Here is a 20,201-nt window from a genome sequence, read left to right on the forward strand (position 1 = left end):
CTTAATGACAACAGACAGGTTTTCCCCTATTTTACCAAAGAATCATTTTCTTGAGGAATACAAGTCTGACTTTACCCACAAACGTCTTTATTCCTCCACTTCTCTCTTCAAACTAAACAAGTACATCCTCAATGCTGGAAGAACAAAGGTAACAGGTATTTTTCTTATTTTCTTGACAAACTCATTATTTATCTTCCCAAGTTCAGGTTTGCTTTTATATCAAGATGGCAGTTTTCCCAACACTGTGCCAAGTACTGTTGCCAGTTAATTTATCTACTGATTTATAGGTTTTTATCACTTGCTAAATCTTTGGGTCCCAGAGCTGTACTTTGAGTTTCCTTTGCCCAAAGCAAGTGCAGAGTGAACCAACACACAATTAAGATAGGAAGTCAGGCAACAATCATCAAAAATCCATGTGAAGAACACAACAACTTCAGGAAGCAAAACCCAAAAATTTTTAAGTGTCATGAGTTTGTCACCACAGCCCATCCCCAGATGAGTCACAGTTACTCAAAACAAAGATCATTAGAGTCACAAAGCATACATAATGAAGTTTATTTGAACAACCAGGTGCTCTTTAGCATTATTAGAGCAAAACCACCAAGTTACTGCGTTCTATGGGCATAAAATCACTGAGGAATGCAGTAGATTTAATTAAAATATACCAAGTGTTTATGTATTTAAAAACCTCCTTTCTCAACTCACATCATTTCACATTTGCACCTATTTCTATGCAAGTTATTAAACACTTTCAAATTATTAAAGGTGGTATACCTGTACTTGACAATCTCAGGTTGATTTTGTTTCCTTAAAAATGTACAGCAAACTGAAGACACGTTATTTCTGTCAAAACTTATGTGTGCATACAAATTCTGCATGTCAAAAAGAAGAATGATTATGCTGGGTTGCATGGTTTGTTACATTCTTTCTTCCTGTTATAAACAAATTATGATAAATTACACAGGCTTACAGCAGTTAATGCAATTTCTCCTTTAACACAAAAGTATAAGAGTTTATCATTGTTTAGAAAAATGCACTTTGAATGGATTGCTATAAGCTCTTCAGTTTCTAACTTCAGTATTTTGCCAATAATCTTTTCATGTGTTAATGCTTAACATTCCATTTAACTAAATCCAAATATCACTGAGGTTATAAAAACCAGTTTAACCCATCTTTCCACTGCTATTTTTTTACTGAGCTATAAGACACGGTCTTATTCACTAGAAGGCCTAAGCAGAACAACTTGTCAAATCTTTTTCCAAAGGTTAAAGAAACTCTGCCCACTGAAGCAGCAAATTCCACAGCATCATAAAGGTCTCTACTACTTGACTGTCTGAGGAATACTTCATTTGCAAAGTCTCCATAAAAGCCAGTTTACAACCTTACTCCTCACCTAATCAAAACAAATACAGTATTCCTACTTTGCTTATTGTCTAAAATTACTTTAGCAGTCTGAGGTTGGCAGCATCACTCTCTCACCTTATTCTTAAGAGACACTTTTACAGATGATAGCCACCAGGTATGCCTTCCAAAGAAATGAGATTTCCACCACTGGTTTACTTTTTGAAGGAGACTGACTTGTCAAAATCTAGATAAAGTTAAGACATAAGCGGTAAAGACTTCAACACATTCCCATGAAGTACCAAAACCACACTTCATATCATAATGAACAAGTTCCAGCATTGAAAAATTTCTAGCAAAAGATGAAGCCAAAACATCAAGAGAAAAGAGCAGGTTCCTGCAGATGTGAGAAGATAATTACCTCTTGACTAACTTATGACCCACAGCACTTATGGAAGCATACATGCTGTCCACCAGGCTGGAAAACAATATGCTATGAGATATAACAATATGCACACCAGAATAGAATATTTCAGATTCAGAGAATGAAACAAAGCGCACAGAAATGGCCTGAGAAGGACAGTCATTGGGGGTGACAGTTTATTTCAGTGAAAGGCATAGAAACAAAAAAATTCAGCTACAGCACCAGCCACATTCATGTACGATTTTTGATACATTGGCCAAGGCAATTGAATCGGATGGGAAAGGATTATCATGGTAAAATAGATGCCCTTAGTATCAGTAGCATGAGGTTCAGAGAAACTGCAGTGGTCACCAGGCAGATTCTTAGATATTTACATATCAAAAGAATAGAACACCCACATCTTTTAAGTACTGGTCAGGAACATGTGGGGGAAAAAAAAAAAAAAACCTAGAGACAACACTAAGAAAAACCATTAATCCAGCATTGAAGAGTGAAAACAATTCAACAGAAGTCTGCCAGTTTGCAATCAAACACCTATTTCATTGTGTCTGACAAAATTGTAAAGAAAGTGTATTAGAGCATTTTAGACAATGCACAACATAAGAGTATCATGTTTAAATTTAACCAGTTTTGATTTGTTTTACACTGACAGTGACCTAGTAATTTGTGTGTTTATCCAAGTCATAAACTTACGTAACAAAAGTCTAATAGGCAACGTGTTGAAAGTCTCAAGTTTTATTCTGATACATTTTTAACAGGCAAATTGGTTCTCTCTCCCTCTCAGAAGCAGCAAACATATTTAACAAGTCTCAAAAGAAATCAGAGGTCTTAACTTCATAAATTTGAAGCTTGCCTCCTCAACCTCCCTCTTCCACTCTGTTACTCTGAAGTACTTGGGCTGGGGGAACTTAAAAAAAAAATTATCCAGCGATTTGAATAACTCATGATGAATATATGTTTTTCTGTGATTTCAACTATCTAACAAGTCACTAATAAATAATTACAATACCTATAATCTATCTAGATTAGCTGTAGCACAGACAGATTTGTGTTTTAGCAAATTATCAGCTTTATGCTTTATCACTGTTCTTAACCAAATTCTACACTGCCAGTTTCATGCAAAAAGAGGTGCTTTTAATTTAAGCTTATTGGGTGTTCCACAAGTTCATATCTTCTACCTTACAAGGTTATCACAAGACAGTCACCTCAATTCAACAGACTGTCAAAGCAAAAAGAACTTTGTACTGTAACACTGCAATACCTTTAGTCAGCTCCCAGTATTTGTATAAGGTGAAATTTTGCTTCTAGAACAAAGTCCAGATAAAGAGGCACTACAGCTAAACTTGTTTCCTCAGTCACACGTAGTCAAGGGGGCTTTGCATCTACAGAATGTCTTAAGTACCCAGAATTTAACAATCTAATTTCTCTCTCCAGCACTGTTTCAGATCCTCTTTTGGTCAGTGCAGAATTCAAACATTTACTCCCAAAATACAATGGCAATAGTTTGCAGGGGCTCTCCAGACAAGAATCTGTACAGAAGAATACTGTTGGTGCAGGAAGAGCAATCCAGAACCATATCAAGAAGCCTGACAGAGCAACCTTAATGAAGCTGTTGAATACACTAGTACTCTACCAAACCCATGACTCTGCTAGAGATCATCATTTCCTGCACACCACCACACACACCCCTTTATCTCAGTCACTGCAGCTCAGTGTCTCTCATGGTTTACACTCACACCTGGTTATTCAGCAGACCCTTCTGTCAGTTCAGTCACAGAGCAAGACAGCTGAAGGCAATAATGTCTTAGGCAATCTCGGGTAATCTTTTCTGCAGCCTCAAGTCTCCTGTCCAGATGGGGATAACAGACATTGCCACCTTACTACCCAGACAGTATAACACCTCCAAAGATGCTTTAGGAGTATCATAAGAGGAGTAGCAAATGCCTGCACCTTAAAATAGATAAATAATAATTTTAAACAATTACACTGGAAACCTTCACCCATGAACACTAAAACCAACACTTCCCAGCTGTGGTTGGCATCATTCTTTAAATTTCCCAGATCCTCCCTCACCCTAAAGTGCAGCACAACAACCCTGACTGTAAATGGATGCAGGCATGCATGTACACAAAGAAGCACCAGATGGCCTGGGAACTCTGTTTTTTCTTTAGCATTTTGAAAACAGGGTTTATCCCACAAGCCATCAAAAGAACACAACTACTTAGTCATAAGAAAGAAAATCCTGAAGCAAAACTTTTTTTCTGTGGTTTTCCCCTCAAAAAAAAAATTATGTTTATTCAAATGTTTAAAATAGTTGTCATTCTAATAGAAACCTGCCATTCTAATGTAACTTGTGTACTTGGAAGTAAAAGCATATTTTCTGTTGGAACACTTTCAGCATGATTCAGAGCCATGCATTTGTTCTTTCAAGAATAATCTTCCACCTGCTTCTTAAAATTGATTTAGATCATGCTCTTAAACAAAGCTTCCTTCCATAAATGCAGTAATTTAATAGCAAACCATAAAAGGTTAATTTGGTAAATGTAACATGAAGTCAAATTCATCCATAGTCTACTTTCCAAGTGAGAGACTAAACTAAAAATAATTGAGGTATTAGAAACGGAAAGATAAAATTTAATTGACATTTATTCACAATCAAGAATTACTGAATTTATAGTAGCAAGACCCATTTCAGTAATATCTACAAATAGAGATCTAAAATTAAACTCAGACCACTTGAATTTTATGGATCCCTGATAGATTAGGAATACAGGCTCTGCTCAATGTTTCCCTGAACAACAGAATTTCTTTCCACCTCACCTGCAGCCAGCCTTAAAGCGACAAGGGATGTACTCCATCACAGGATATCCAGATCAAGCGACAACTCTAAAACCACCTTTTCAGTCCTGGTTTCATTTCAAACTCCACTGCTGAAGCCTAGACAAAGGTGGCTTTCTCTAAAATTCCTAGTGTCTTTCTAAATTCAGTATCAGCTTTGTTATTCTCATCAACTCTAGCTCCCTGTTAGATTCTGAAAATAAAAATGAGAGACAGCTGGGTCCAGCCAGCAACGGATTAGATAACATCAGCATAAATTATACCACTCATCATGATCTCAAGAAAATTGTCTCATAAAACAAGTCTAAATTCTTCCTCCATAAAACTACACTTATTTGATAACAACCATAAGAAACCTTAGATAAATTTTTGCAAGATCTCTGGCTTTGCAGCAGATAAGCTGCAGACCTAGCTTGAGCTATTTGCCACAGTTTCTGTCACTGAACAACATGGACTGCAGCAACCCAGCACTTATTTCTTCTCCACTTCACGCTAATCTTACTTTGGTGGGGCAGACCAGAAGACTCATATAACCAAGCTATGAGAGCACCGAGTACATGAATCAATCCATTGCTAAAGTGAACGCTTAGAGCCTCATGGCCCAACTCAACACAAGCTTCTGCAGAACTTTCATTTTAAAGAGCTTGGCCCTTTACTTATGCCATACTTTTAACAAATTTCTGACATTCAATGCTGCAAATGCTTTTGTTTTGTTTATTTGGGGTTTTTTGTTTGTTTTCTTTTTTTTCCCCCCACAATGAAACATCCCTGGGTCTGATCCCTGAGCTGGCTTTCAGCACAAACAGCTGAAAGCGCAGGTGTCTGTCTACAGCACCACAATGGGAAAAGAAGCCAAGAACTGTTTCAAATTAAACTGACCACAAAACACTCATACTCTCAAAAACACAGCTGATGAGTCTGACAGAAGCAAGCATAAGCATTCTTAAAATAGCTGTGTGCAGTTCACAAGAGGCAGATTTAAAAAAAAAAATTAATCACGAAGGGAAAGAAGGAAAGCAGCCAGCAACAAGCACTGTCAGTGCAACCCTAAAGTGTTCTCACAGTCACTCACTAGTTTTCCCTGGGAAGGAGCTAATAAAATTACTCCTGCTGAACAAAACTGGCGCAGTAGGAGATGATGGGTCTTGTACAAACTAATTTGCAAATCCTGGGGATACAGAACTGCATCAACAGGCCGTAGCTGAATTCAGTGAAATCACAGGTTACACAGAGAGGAACGTGAGTATCATGTTTCACGTAGGTCAAAGACAGTACTCTGACTTTCAGCAGCACTGCAAAAACCTTGGTATAACAACAGAAAAACAATGGACTGTGACCTCTCAGTGTAATGTTACAGCCAAGAAAACAAACAAGGGAGCATTAAGTAAGAAGTAGTGCCATTTCATATAGCATTCAGCAAACCATTATAACACAACATTGCTGTGCCCAGCTCAAATGTCTGCACATTATTCACAAAGTCAGAAAAAAAGCTATAAACAATATATCTGAGCCTGAAAAGCATTTGTAAATAAATCTTCTTTTTATCTACTTAGACAAGACTAAGAGGTGGTATGTGCACAAATTTCACTACCTGCATGTGGAGAATATTTTTCCCCATAGTTCCATGCCTTTTTGTTGCCTGCCTGCTCAAGTACCAAGACGGGACAACAGGGACCATAAAAATATCAGATACAATAAAAGACAGATTATTATACTGCCAAGGTCACATGTAACATGAATAAGTAACTGCTTCTCATTAAAGACTCTTAAAGACAGAAACTAATGAGATCCAAGGAGAGCACTGATGGTAAAAAAGTGACAGGATTAAAACATATTCTTGGAGGAAGTTCTAGAGGAACAGATTATGTGTTCCAAATGACCCTTTCTGACCTGAAACAAATCTACAGTTCAGATCCTATTTATTGACAAGCCATCTATATGACTCTCTCCAATATAAAGAGTGATAGAAGAAAATATGTCTAGGGGAATGGTCAGTTGACTTCCATTTAACATCATCCTAAGAACCCTAACAAAATATGTTAAAAGGAGGAAAAAATGGGAACAGAGACAGCTGGAACATCTGCTAATCACTAATGCAAAGTAAATTTTCTTAGCAAATGCAGTAGGTAGGTTGGAAGTGGCAGTGAAGTAGACAGGTTTTTTTGGGTAAGTGGGGTGGTAACAATAATCATTAACAAAGCAGGTAACAATAATCAGTGATTTTTTGCACGTATTTCATTCTAATAATTCCCTTTGAAAAATAATTATTTGCAAAACCAAGAAGTTTTGTTAGCATGTGTAAGTTTATATTCATTTAGTTAGGCCTTAAGAACATTGTCTTCCACCCTATCCCACCACAAAAGGAAAAAGTGCATCATAAATCCTAGCTACCTCAAACATAAATTCCATTTCTTACTGCCACCAGGAACCAGCAGCCTCACAATGGCATTTGAGATACAAAAGGCACTTTAAGTAACACCATAAATTCATTTAGATCTGAAACCAAAGCTACAGGCTTGTCTATGGTGCCATTTCTGCATTGATAACCCATCTTTTAGCAGTTAAATCACCCCAAGTTTATTAGTACTGGGGGTTATGTCCATGTGCAAGACAGAAACAGAAAGTATACTCCAAAGCATATATTCTCATTGTAGAATCACAGAGCCATTAAGGTTGGAAAAGACCTCTGAGATCAAGTCCACACCCTAACACTGCCAGGTCCACCACTAAAACACATATCTAAGCATCACATTTACACATTTTTGAACACTTCTTAGGATGGTGATTCCACCACTTCCCTGGGCAGCCCATTATAATGCTTGACAACCCTTTCAGCAAAGATGTTTTTCCTAACATCAAATCTAAACATCTCCTGGCACAACTTGAGGCCATTTCCATTTGTCCTATCACTTGTTACCTACAAGAAGAGACTGACCCCCACCAGTCTACACCCTCCTTTCAGGCAGCTGTGGAGCAGTAAGGTGCCCTCTGAATCTCCCAGAACATCAGCCCTGCTCCCAGCCTCCCACGCCCTGGTCCGCCTTCTCAGGAAGTTTCCACTGCCATCTGTGCAGAGGCAGAGATTACCCAAGTTTGGCATTTCACAGAAGATACTTTCCAAGCAAAGCAGACAACAGTCTCGGAAGCAGAGGAAGCGATGACATTTTGTCCCTCCAGAAACTGCACTGAATTCACGTTTTGCTTTCAGAGACATTTCTTCAGCACCACAAGCTGGAGTCGAATCACACAGGGTCAGCCAACTATCTGCTGTTTCCAGTGAGCACTTCCACATCGTGCAGAAGACAACAGAAACAACAGAACTTTGCCCTCCACCTCACCTGTACCAGCTCTGCAGTGTAGACAGACAATTGCACCACTTAAGAAACCAGTACAAAAAAATATGTAGTTTTCTAAGACTCGAAAGGAAAACTGGGAGAAAAGCTTCCTTTCCATGTAGACTTTCCCAGAGTCTTGGAGTCTAATCCAAAACTTCACAAAGAAAGCAGGCAGTGCTGCTCAGAGAGTTGCTGTCTGCAGGGAGAGCTCCTCAGGCTTGAGGCTTTTCACAAGATCTGTATTTGCTGGCTCCCACAAGTCATTTAATGCTGCCCCAGCCTCGACAGCCTTATCTTGCTAATGAGGTTGGTGCATATGCAATAAAGAGGAATTTGTATTCTTTAAATGATTCCCTATCTCTCTCACAACCTAACCAGGCATCTTCCCTGTAGCTCCCAAGAAACAACTTTTCCAAACACCTTACTGAAGATTTTGGTATTATGTAAAAGCTCTGTCTGCCTTAAATTAAGAAGTAACTTTTGATTTCAGTAAACAGTAAGGTGCCTTACAGAATGCAAAAGAAACAAAGTTCATTTTGAGGGCTATCCTTCAAGCCAGCACTTGCACTGCAGCTTTCCCACTCTCAACAGCTGCTGAAAGTCACAGCAAGCTCAAGAGAGGTGTCACACAGAGGTTCTTCAGACTATTTCCTCTTCCTAGAAAGCTTCCAGCACACAGCTTACTGAAACAGCTGGGAAAGTTCTCCCCTCCTGGCATTACACAAATGCTAAGAAACTGGCAGCTTTTACAGGGAAAAGATCTGCTTTCTGAAACAGAATTTGGATGAACAGTATTTTCTACTTATGAAAGAGCATATCTTTGTGCTTTGTTCAACAATTTTTCAAGATTCTGATTATGCTGGAAATGCTATCAGATGATCTGTTTTGCTCTGTCAAAGTCAGATGAAATTCTTCAAGAAGAAACCATTCTATCAGTAGCTAATACAATAAGATGTAGGGGGGTGAAATCATGGTCTGCTTTCCTGACCATAACAATGTTGTTAAAGCAAAACATTTGCTGAAACAGATTAACTTTTTTTTTTACAAAATATGATTTTTATGATCAAATCACAGACCAAAATATGCTGGGTGTTTAATGTGAAAATACATCAAAATCCAAGCTTATGAACTGTAAAATGAGAATATCTGCTGGCAAATTTCAATAGCAGCAAACAAAACCTACTTGTTTTTTGTTTCACAGCACTGAATTTTTCTATTCCCACTCCCTTCTGAGAAATGCAGTCATCAACTTAGGCCTATTTTTTTGCTAATATACAAAATCTCCAACTCCTTCCTCGTTTTTTCCATCTTTAAAGTAAACATCTTTATTTTCTAAAGCCAGAAATGACACATCAGAAAAGTTTTACTGCAGGATAAATTTTAATGCACAGAATGCATCAACGTGCTACACAGGAAAAAAACAAAACCCTCAATTGTATGCAATATCAACAGAAGAGGGGATGGCTCAGAGAATTCAAGGGAAAACACGAAGGCAATGGGTAAATAGCCTCAAGCCTCAATCTTGTTCTCCATTATAAGTTTAAAAATACTGTATAAAACATTTCTTGTTGAGATTATTTCCTCATAGATTGACCTCCCAAAATATATTATACAGCTTTCATGAACTAAATCTCTTTTATTGAAAGAAAAATTTCCCTCCAAGTGCCTACTGTTTGGAACAGTTTGAGTTTTGATGCCCCAAAGGCTCCCTGATTTTCACACCTAAAAACAAGGTGTTTGATTTTATAAGTTTTGAAATGGTTCATAGAATGGAGAAAAGCCAAATGTGAAATGTTGTATGAGAAGAAGGGAATGAAGAGAGACAACACACATACAGGCTGATATTAAGTAACCAGCTTAAAGGAGAAAAGGAAAAGCGCTACAGCCAACATTAAATGGCTTCACTGGCCTCTGTAAAAGGAATCAGGGGTCTCTGCTGTCTTAGCAAGCAAGTTCCCCCATTAAAAAGAAAACCCATCGAAATTAACGTCTTAATTCACTGGAAGTCAAGAACCAAACCGCACTGTGCTGCAGAGAGCTGCGTGCAGAACTAGCAGTGCCACAGAGACACTGGGCACACGGGCACCCACCCGCAGCTGGGCGCTGCCAGCTCCCAGCCTGGCCTTGGCACACGAGACCCCTGCCCAACCTGGGACAGAGCAGGGCTGGAAACGCTCCTCCTCAGGGAAAGGAATGCCAGCCACAAAAAAGAACATTTCCTGTCACCCTCTCTTCATTGCTGAACAGCAGGGAAAGAAACTAAACACAACCCAGTAACATGAAACAGCGGGAAGAGGGAGAAAAAGAAATCAAGTCTTTTGCACAACAAAGTGATATTGTTACACTATTAAAGCAGCTCATTCCTCCACAGAGCTACTGCAGGAAGTCTGAATTCACAGCAATTTACATCGGCATCCAAAGACCAAAAAATGAGAGAAAAATGGATACTGCCCACTGGACTTTACACTTGCAGGGTGCTGCCCTTCCTAGCGATACGACCTACTTTGAAGAATACCACCACTCTTCACTTATTTGCTTAATTCAAAGAGATAACAGACTCATCATTCATCATCTCTCAAAGCAAAGCACTCATGGAAGGTTCATTATTCGGGAAGAATTTCTACTCAGTAAGTAGCTTGAATGTAAAACCTCCACACTGAGGATCAGCATCTCTAGTGAATAGTGATCTCTATTGCAACACAATGATTGCACTGAACACTGGTGTGTTCAGACCTGCTTACGAAAATGGATGTTCTTCAGTTTGGTCTTTTTACATAAATGTAAGATCTTCATTTAAAATCATGCCATTATCATAGATCTAGGAACCATTAACAAGGTATGAAAGAGATTTGTTTAAATGACAGAAGGTAGCCTGACCAGTTCTGGATGGAAACAAGGGAGAAGAAGGAAAAAAAATTCATAGGACTGCTTCTTTTCTCAGAAAATCTGGAAAATATTCACTTGTACGGTTAAAGCAGCTAACATTTGGACCTCATACCAACAAGAGAGATGTGATACAGTTAGCCTGTTAATATTATTTAAGAAAATTAAAGTGAGAACTTGTTCAGAACCTGGGATAATTTAACAAAGAAAACTGAAATTGTTTATCATCCAATATATAACCTACAGGACCTCACACAATAGGAAATTTTAAACTTAGGAACGGGAAGCATTATCCTTGTTTAGTCTCAGTTGAGGACAAAAAAGAAACAGGTGTTTTCCCAGTCAAGACTACTAAATTACAAAAATCCTCTCAAGTCTACATTTGTTTTAGATATATATACACATAATATACCAATGAAAATAATACATAAAATCAATTACTACTGCTACAAAGAACTACTGAGAAAATAATTATTTTCAAACAGCTATAAAAGAATTAATCCTCATGTAAATTATCCTTTGAAATAATGTTTCAGGCTAGAATAATTTAATTACAGGTCACAATGCATAACACTGCTTTTCTAACTGTATACTTGATAGCACTAAGTTCATATAAAGTGAAGTTCTTCAAATAAAGTATCAACATTCTCCACGTATATGTGTAGAGTTATTTGTAATATTTCACAAACATTAAACTGGCTCTTCTATTAGGACTTCCAGTCTCTTATCATTGTACCACATGTATTAAGATAATGAAATATAGAATAAACTCAATGTGTTTGTTAGCATACTTAAAAAAAAAAAGGAAAGGGGAAAAGAAAAAAAAGACAACATTTGGTATTTGTTTGGATAAACTATCTGTGGTTCCATAACAACACGGAAGGGAAACAATCTGCATCTGTACAGATCAAAACCAAACAGTCAACATAAATTAACTCTTAATATTTTTCATGCTTCATAGCTGGAGTCTGAGTCTGTAACTTGCAACAAATATTTCAAAATAATCTCATCACAATATAGTTAATGGTCCAGGACACACTGAAATTGATGCATAGAAATAAATGGGAATAGTAAATCAAATGAAGAGCAGATGGTCACTCTAAACACCTCATTACCCTTCAACCCTTTTATTTCTAATGCAGAAAAAAATAAAAGAACATTTACCATAGTCTACATTGGAAAACAAGTACTAAAAGCCCCATTTCTCAAGTATTTAAAATACTAACCCAGAAACACTGTACATACTATTAGCAGCTGTTGAGTTCATCCTTCTAGCAAAAAAAGAAATTATTTGTACTTATCCTTATCCTTCTATTTACTTTGCAAAGAGTCTGCAAACTCAATGATGTGTATATTTTCCTTTCTCTCCACCTCCTTTCCACATCATTTGATTTTTCAAGTCCATTTTTGTTGTTCCATGTGAAGCCATACATTTTTTAAGTATGGAGGTTTAACCTTTGAATTAATTATTTCACTGATAGTGGTTCCCTAATGTCAGCTCTGCAAGGGTTCACAACGAGCTGTCCTCAGCTTGCACCATTTGTGTCCTGGCAGACAGCGCACTTAGGCAAGTCAAGCTGGCTGGATGAGCTGCTGAGCCAGCCAGAGACTCATGGCCACAGCCAGGAAATTGAATTTTCCTGGAGAAGAACAGGACTGAGGAGTGATTCAAATTTCTGACAACTGCAGAAAGCCACGGAAATTTTCTCAACTAGTAAGAGGGAATAGGACAGAGAACTACGCTCAAGCTCCAAACCAGAAGGATACAGACTTCTAATGCTCTTTAAAGTGCCTCCCAGAAGAGATCCCTCACAGCTTGTGTAGCTAGCTGCTCCTGGGAGGAAAATAAAACTACTTTTACAGACTGGGAAAATAGAGTCAAGTAAAGGAAAACTCATAAAACTAAAAGAAATCTGCTCTTATTAAAAAGAAAATCTATTAGGTATCATGCTACTAATCCACAGAGAAAGTATAGATAATTGCTCAAGGAGGAGACTGCAAATGAAAAGGGAGAGTTGAAATGGGGAATTTAACAACAGAAGCCTTGAATTGCAAAATGGAATTATGCTTGAAGAAGGTGAGACACTAAACAAGGCCAGCCTCTTGGAGAAAGTTACATAAAAAGGGTATTTACAGAGGCACTACAAATAGGAGCACAAGGAAGTGCATAAAGACAAAGCAGGTGCAGAGAAGCAGGAGATAGCTGTCCCCTTTCGGTTTCAGAAAAGAAACAGATGAACAATACATCTCTTACTTTATATAACGTTACACAGTTATATATATAGTCTCTTCAGCTTTTTTCTTCTTGGACCATCTTCTGCAATCCAAACAAAAGTAGCCCTCTGCTTCCTCTTACACATGTACTGCACTTCCAAAGTCTGTTTGCTCCTATTTTTTGCCTCATAGGAATTTTTCACATGCCCAGATGCTCTTTATCCTCTTCAGGACTCTTGCTAAGAGCCACCCAGGACTCTAGGCTAGAACAGAACCACTGGAACAAAACCCCAATACATATTAGACGTACACTGTTGACAAAAGAAGTTCCTGTACTGTCAAACTGCTCTGTAAGTTTCCTTCTTATAGACCCTCCCCCTTCAAATCCATGGAGGTCTTCAAAGTTTCTCCAAGGTTTGCTATCAGATAGGCAAGAGCAGTGCAAACATCTGCTATGAAATGCATTTTTGTGCTAATAAACGAGAGCCACACTGACATTTCACATGGTTACTCTTCTAAGCATAGCTGTCTTCTAGACCATTGCAAAAAGGCTTCTGACCGAGTACATACAACAACCTTATCTTCTCCTCATCTCTCCAAACACATAAGCTCTCCATCAGGGAATCTGTACCAGGTGCTCCTGCTTTTGCATTACACTGCTCTCATCACTGGCAGTGATTTTTCACCCTCCCTGGTTGTCAACTCTTTGCAGCAGCACTCCTGTCATCCTGTTTATCTATATTACACTGAAAAATTGTATTGGTTTTCATTAATAACTAAAGGAACTCACAAGCAGAACTTCTCTAACATATGCCAAAACAAAACACTGCTTTTTGTCTCCTTTTTCTACTATGTGCTTCCTTTTCTACTATGTTTCTTTTATCTACTGTAGATTTATTGGGGACTTTTGGCAAGCACATCAAGGCCCAAAAATTCCCTCTTCTCTCTCAAGAGCCTAACATTCTGCATTTCTGAGGCATGGCTGCAGTCATGTGTGCACACCCCATCCCATTTCTCTCTCTCTGGGGCTGTGTATGTTCCTGGTACTGTATGTGATTATACTGTGAATGCCTTTCACACACCTTCAGTACACGCTGCAGCAATGCATCAAGGCATATGGAACAGGGATAACATAATTAAAGGTTATTACCAGCAGACAACACATTGAGTTCTAGCTACAGCTGCTTAATCAGAGCTGCAAGGTACTCAAAAGGCATTTCAACGTGAACTGAAGAAGCAAAAATATCCAACCTCTTCTACCAACAGAGCCTGATCAGTTTATGAAGGAAATTACTGGTGCTGGTGCTCACAGGAGCTCATGAATGCGAGAGGCCTTTCCAGTGTTGCAAATATGCTTTTAACATTTTCCAGCAAGTACTCTAATTTTATGTTGTTGAAAGGAAACTTCTGGGTAAAACTGGTAATATGCCTTCTTTATAAGTGATAAAAGCTTTAAAGAATGTATTAAAAAAATCCCATCATCCATGTGATGTAATATATCTGTTGGAGGGGGGTGTATGTGCGTGTATAACTCCTTAGTTATTCCTAACTCCAGAGCATGACCTGAATCCAACTGTCTACATGCACATTAGTGCTTTTCTCTAGAGTTAATATTAATGAAACATTATTTGGAAGTCATGTGTGATATGCAAGAAAGAAAAAATGAGTTGCACTTCTCTTCTGATATTTATAACTTTATCAAGGTGAACACACTAATCAATAAAACTGAGATGACTGCTCAAGAGTTAATTTAACGTTTATATTTGACATAAGCATAGAAGCCAGACAGCAATTTTTGCTATGTTCATGTTACCCCAAAAAAGCAAAGAATACAACACATAGCAGAGATTCAGAGATTAGAAAACAGTACTGAAGAACATTTACTATTCCTATCCTGAAGTGTTTCCATAGCAGCCAAAACAATTATTAAAACAGATACACCAAAAGGAAGTCAAAGAAATAATAGAAAAGCCATTCATCTTGGGTTGTTGATTAATTTAATCCTTAAACATTACATACTTTCTAATACATCACACGAGTCTCTGCAAAGGTGCTCACAGCAGCAGAGGAATTTATCAGAGCAAGCAGATTTTTAGAAAGAAGTATTTATAACAGACAACATCTTGACTGCTGTGGATTCACATCACAGAAAATGTAAGGTATCTTAGATCTGCTTTGCAGGATGAGGATTTTCATAGTGGAGGAAGCTTACCATTTGCTGCTTCTTTTATCCCACTTAAGACTACAGAAAGCCAAGAACACTCTACACATGTTCATTCTCCTCCCACCCTCTCACAATTTATCAGAAAATCCTGTTTTCAACACCATTACGGGACATTAATTCCTGCTACTCTGGACAGTCCCACTGAATAGCCATCTTTCATATCTGCCCTTTAAGCTTTCATAAGATGCACCTAATTAAAAATCAAAGGCTCTGTTTTCAGAAATGTCAGCCATCATGCCTTAGAGTTAAGAAAAATTTGGCTTTTTGGCTTTATCTGAGAGCTGTCTATGTATTAACTAGCAGGCACCATCACTGCTGTCTAAATGTCAGTGCTCTCTCCTTGCATTCTTTCTGTAAGAACACAGCATCACCTACAACCAGTTTTTCTTTCATTAAAGAGTCACGAGTCCTCCAGAAAAACAGAGGCAGGACTGTTTTGGCAACAGTGAGCAAGTGGGCCTTTCATATACCTACAACCGAGTTGCAAACTCTGACCAGTTAATAGTCTCCATTGTAAGTGAGAGTGTAACACTGAACAGGTTCCCAATGATAAAAAGAAATATATGTGTGAGGAAGAGGGATGGTTTCTAATGGAAGTGTTTTTCTCTTTGCATCAGTTCTCATCACTGGATTTCAGATGTGCAGACACGTGGTGTCAGGTCAAGAAGAAGTAATGACACCATTTATGCTCCCCTTCCCATGGGAAATCACCCCACAGCAACAGACCTGGTCAACTGCCACTCACTCCTGTATAACCTTAATAGCATCTCACATTCAATATAGGGCCCTGAGGAGCTTGTGGGTTTAAAAAGCCATCCAATGCATTATTCTATTTAGAAAGAATACTTTTAAAGTACATTATTCTTGCCTTAAGAGTGAAGAAAAAAGCCAGCATCATTAAGCAATCCTTGAAATTTCATGCAAGAAGCTGAGTATAGAAACCATTATCCAGGGGTATCTGCAGTGCTCAGAATAATCTCATGTTGACATTTGTGTGGGGGCAGCTGGGTACGAAACAAGTTTGTGAAAGCCAGAGAACACCTACAAATGAAAGAATACACAGCACACAGAAGGGCAGGCTAGCAGATGGGGTAGTCCAAGGGCAGAGCATATGCAATAAAAAGAATAAAGTGCAAATGTTCCAGTAGAAAGAGGGTGTGGAAGCACAGATAAAGAAGAAAGATAACTAGTTCACTACTGCTATACAGCCTAGAGAAGAATGAGCGAAGAAAGAACTTGGAGATCGGGGTAGATCTCTGCTTCTGTTACCACCATAAACTGACAAGGGTTTACAAGGCATGTACTTTCTGACACAGACACTCTCACACTAATTGTAACATTAACCACAAAGACAGTTGCCAATTTATTGATGTAGGATTTCTTTAACAGCCCCCATCTATAAGAAAACACTGTGGCAGAACATGATACATTTAACTTGGACAAAAGTTTCAGTTTTATTGGAATATTTTTTTAAATGAAACAATAACTAGAGAAAAAAAACAACCCGGAACCTTTATTCTGTGTAATAGCTAGCTAGTTTTCCTCCAGTCATGTCTTTTCTGTCATTCTTCCACACAACCAAATAAACCCTGTAGTCTTTGAAATCTAATAACCTTTCAATTACTTCTAAACAGGCTAAAGAGATAACCTAAAAAGTTGTAGTTGTGAGAGTATTGTGTTTTAATATCAACAAGTTCCTTTTTCACCTAGAAAGGCAAGAGGGGTCCAATGCCGGCATGAATAGCACATTTTATAGATACCAGTGTCTCCTGAAATAAGTGCTTGCAAACACAATCAGCACCACAGTGAAATCCTCTGCAATCATCTCTGTACTTGACTTCATGAGTAAGCTGCTGATTGGTGATGAAGCCCACACTCCCTCCTTTTGACAAAATTTGTTCTAAAATGAAAGAAATTTAAGAAATGCTACTCAATTCATTCAGCTTAGCCAGTCCCATACCTCAGCTTCTGAGCATAAAAGCACTTTCTGTTTCATGCCCTATTCCCATAAAATCTAGACCTGCAAAGCTCAGAGAAACTTTACTGATCAACTTCTATAAATGGTGCAATGCCTCTTTCAGTTTTTCTAACTCTCCGTGTGGGTGTTACTTTCTGTGAAAGAAAGGAAAAAAACATGAGGAACAGATATGTAATTCAACAGAACAGTTTTTAATCCTCAAAACACTGACAGCTATTACATGCTCTAAAGTCCTCCATCAGTCAAGGGATTTGGGTGGGAAAAAACCGCCAGTTTCTTTCTCTGTCTTTGGACAGCTGAGCTACAGCCACCACATGTGCAGCTCCCATTCTGAGAGTACTGGCAAGTCTAAGATTCATTTGGAGATCAGTTTCAAGCAAGAGTGCTCCACAGCTTCTTTACTGGGCCAAGCAGGTAAGTCCATACATTTTCAGCACTCAAGGACTAAGAGTGTCATTACCTCACTTTCTAATCCTACAAATCCTCAGACCATCTTAAACAGGCTCTACAGCAACATCTGACCTTTGATAAATCAGAATATAACCTTAAACAAAATATTTACCAAGCTTATTAACACAGACCTCTAAAAGTAAACTCTTACCACACTGATAACAATCATCAAGTCTACTTTATAAAAGATTTGTGCTGAGATGCTAGGAGGAGTGCAGCAAGTTGTGAAGGAGATGTGAGGAGAGGAAATATACTAGCATTTCAAATATCTGGAAATGTGCGATGTAGTCCGTAGGCAAGGGAGGCCTGATAATGCTGCAGCAAGTATCTCTAGGTGGCTCCGTTCACATACTTCTGTATTCACTTGTAAGTCTTACTCAATCTATTCTGTTTCTTTTAAGCAGAAACAACAGCATTGCCAAATTCCATGTTTTAGTGAAATGATGCCAATATATACAGATGACAGCGAATATGAAAGACACCTAACAAGAGTCTAAAGGTACTCTGAAAAAAAACTTCTCTTTTATACTGCTGGAGATGAAAGAGTGCACAATTTCTCAGGTTGTCACACTCACTAAGTTCTCCCACCTGTTTTTTGAGACCAAGCTTAATGGCTAGTGACTATTTGGGTTGAAATGGAAAGAAGATTAAATGTTTTTCAACCACGATAAACTTCCATCCTAGTTCATGGGAAAGTTGGATTTCAAGAAAGACAGAAAAGGTCAGCAAAAGAGGATGAGTGGTATTTAGGAACGAAAAAACCAAAACTACACATTACCGATACACACTGTGCAGCTGCCTTTAAGAGGGACAGGACACAGAACGGGCTTTGGGGATGCTGAAACACCTACAAACGCAGCCCAACCTCAGCGAGCAGGCACAAACAACACACGCACAGCCCCGCAGGCCAGCACCATCCCTTCCTCATTCCTCCTGCACGGGAACGGAGGGGAGAAAGTTCAGCGCCGGCTCCGTCCCCGCACCCGCGGCCCGGGTCGGGCTGCGCCCCCGGAGCCGCCCGGGCTCACCCCTGGCCCCGGCCCCGCACCCGGGCACCACGGGACGGGGAAGAGCGCCTCGGGCAGCCCGGAGGGGCCTTCGGCCGGCCCCGGCAGCGGGGCCGGTGGGAAACACGAACTAAGGAGAAGCAGGAGGCGGCGACCCCCGGAGACCGCGGCGGGGGCAGCGCGGCCGCGCCTGGCTCTGCCCGCGGCGCCACAGGTGCTCGGGGCTGGGGGCTGCCGGCCGCAGGGCAGCGAGACCAGGGGCACCGCTGCCCCGCAGAGGCTCCGTTCCCCGCGCCCGGCACACCGGGATACCCCCCACGGCCGGCGGTGCCGTCGGGCGGGCTCAGCCCCCCCGCAGCAGCCGGCGAAAGGCACAGGTAGCGCCCGCACCGCGGGGACGGCCCCTCCCGGCGGGAGAGGCGCCGCGGAAAGCAGTGTTTGCAAGGGGCCGTTCTCGGCTGCGCAGGGGAGGAGGACAGCGGGTGCCCAGCTCCCCGCTGGCTCCGGGGAGAGGGAAGAAGGGCGCAGACGGCTCCGGCAGGCTGGACGGGGGCGGGCGGCGGTCATGGCGGGGAGGCGCGCCGCGCACCTGGCAGCAGGTGCATGCGGGCGGGGACGGCGGCGAGGGCGCCCGCGGAGGAAAGGACGAAACTAGCGAGGCTTTCCCGGCGAACGGCGCCTGTTGTGCGGCCGGGGGGGGGCACTCGCAGGTGCCCGTCGCCAGGGAGGGGGGGACGATGCGGAGGAGGGGAGAGGGTAGCTGCAGGCGCCGTTTTGCAGGCGGCGGAGGTAAGCGCACGCTACTCACCGGCAGCTCCACGTTGACTTCGGTCCCGTCCAGGAGAAGGACGCGGCACTGCAGCACCGGCTTGCTGCCGCCGGCAGCCGGGATGTGGACGGGCGCCCCGGCGCTGTGCACGACCCCTCCGGGGAGCGGCGAGGAGGGGAAGCCTCCCGAGCCGACGGCGGCGGCGGCCGCTCCTCGCAGCCCCCCGTCCCGCTCGTCCCCCTCGCCGCCGAGCCCACCGCGCCCGGCTCCGCGCCCGGCTCCTCGCCCGTAGCGCTGCATCGACCGCCGGCCAAAGGTCCTGCGCAGGAACCGCAGCATCCTGGGGGCGCCCTGCCCGGCCGCTCACACCCCCGAGCCCGCAGCTCCGCGCCCGGCCCCGCGGCGCCTCCCAGAGCAACGCAGCAGCGCCGCCCGCCGGGAGCCAGCCCGCGCCGGGCGCCGGCCGCACCGCCCCGCCGCCCGCTCCGCCCTCTGCAGCGCCGCCCGGCAGCGGCACGGCGGGCGGGGCGGGGCGGGACGGGACGCGGCCCCTCCCGCCGCCGCGCACCGGCGGGCAGGGGGAGCTGCTGAGGCGGGCGGCCACCTGCGGGGGAGGCCGGGGCAGAGGGCAGCCGGCCGCGCTGCTTCTCGCTTCCAGAAACTGCCCCGGCGGCCCCTCCCCACCGCCCGCGGGCCGGGGAGGGCAGAGCAGCGGCGGGGCGCGGAGCCTCTTTGCCC

At 41.6% G+C, this 20,201-nt stretch overlaps 1 protein-coding gene across 7 annotated transcripts in view; it reads right to left on the reverse strand.

Moving 5' to 3' along the window:
* EPB41L4B (erythrocyte membrane protein band 4.1 like 4B) overlaps window positions 1–19,833 on the reverse strand; it is a 166,502-nt gene extending 146,669 nt beyond the window's left edge. For all 7 annotated transcript variants that reach the window (XM_033053792.1, XM_033053784.1, XM_033053777.1 and 4 more), the window contains exon 1: window positions 19,503–19,833. In XM_033053792.1, coding sequence (XP_032909683.1) covers window positions 19,503–19,802 — 300 coding nt within the window. In that variant the 5' untranslated portion in view covers window positions 19,803–19,833. The remainder of the gene's footprint in view (window positions 1–19,502) is intronic.
* Between the last annotated feature and the right edge of the window lie 368 nt (window positions 19,834–20,201).

This window comes from Catharus ustulatus, chromosome 1 (assembly GCF_009819885.2).
Source record: "Catharus ustulatus isolate bCatUst1 chromosome 1, bCatUst1.pri.v2, whole genome shotgun sequence".
Taxonomy (NCBI): Eukaryota; Metazoa; Chordata; class Aves; order Passeriformes; family Turdidae; genus Catharus; species Catharus ustulatus.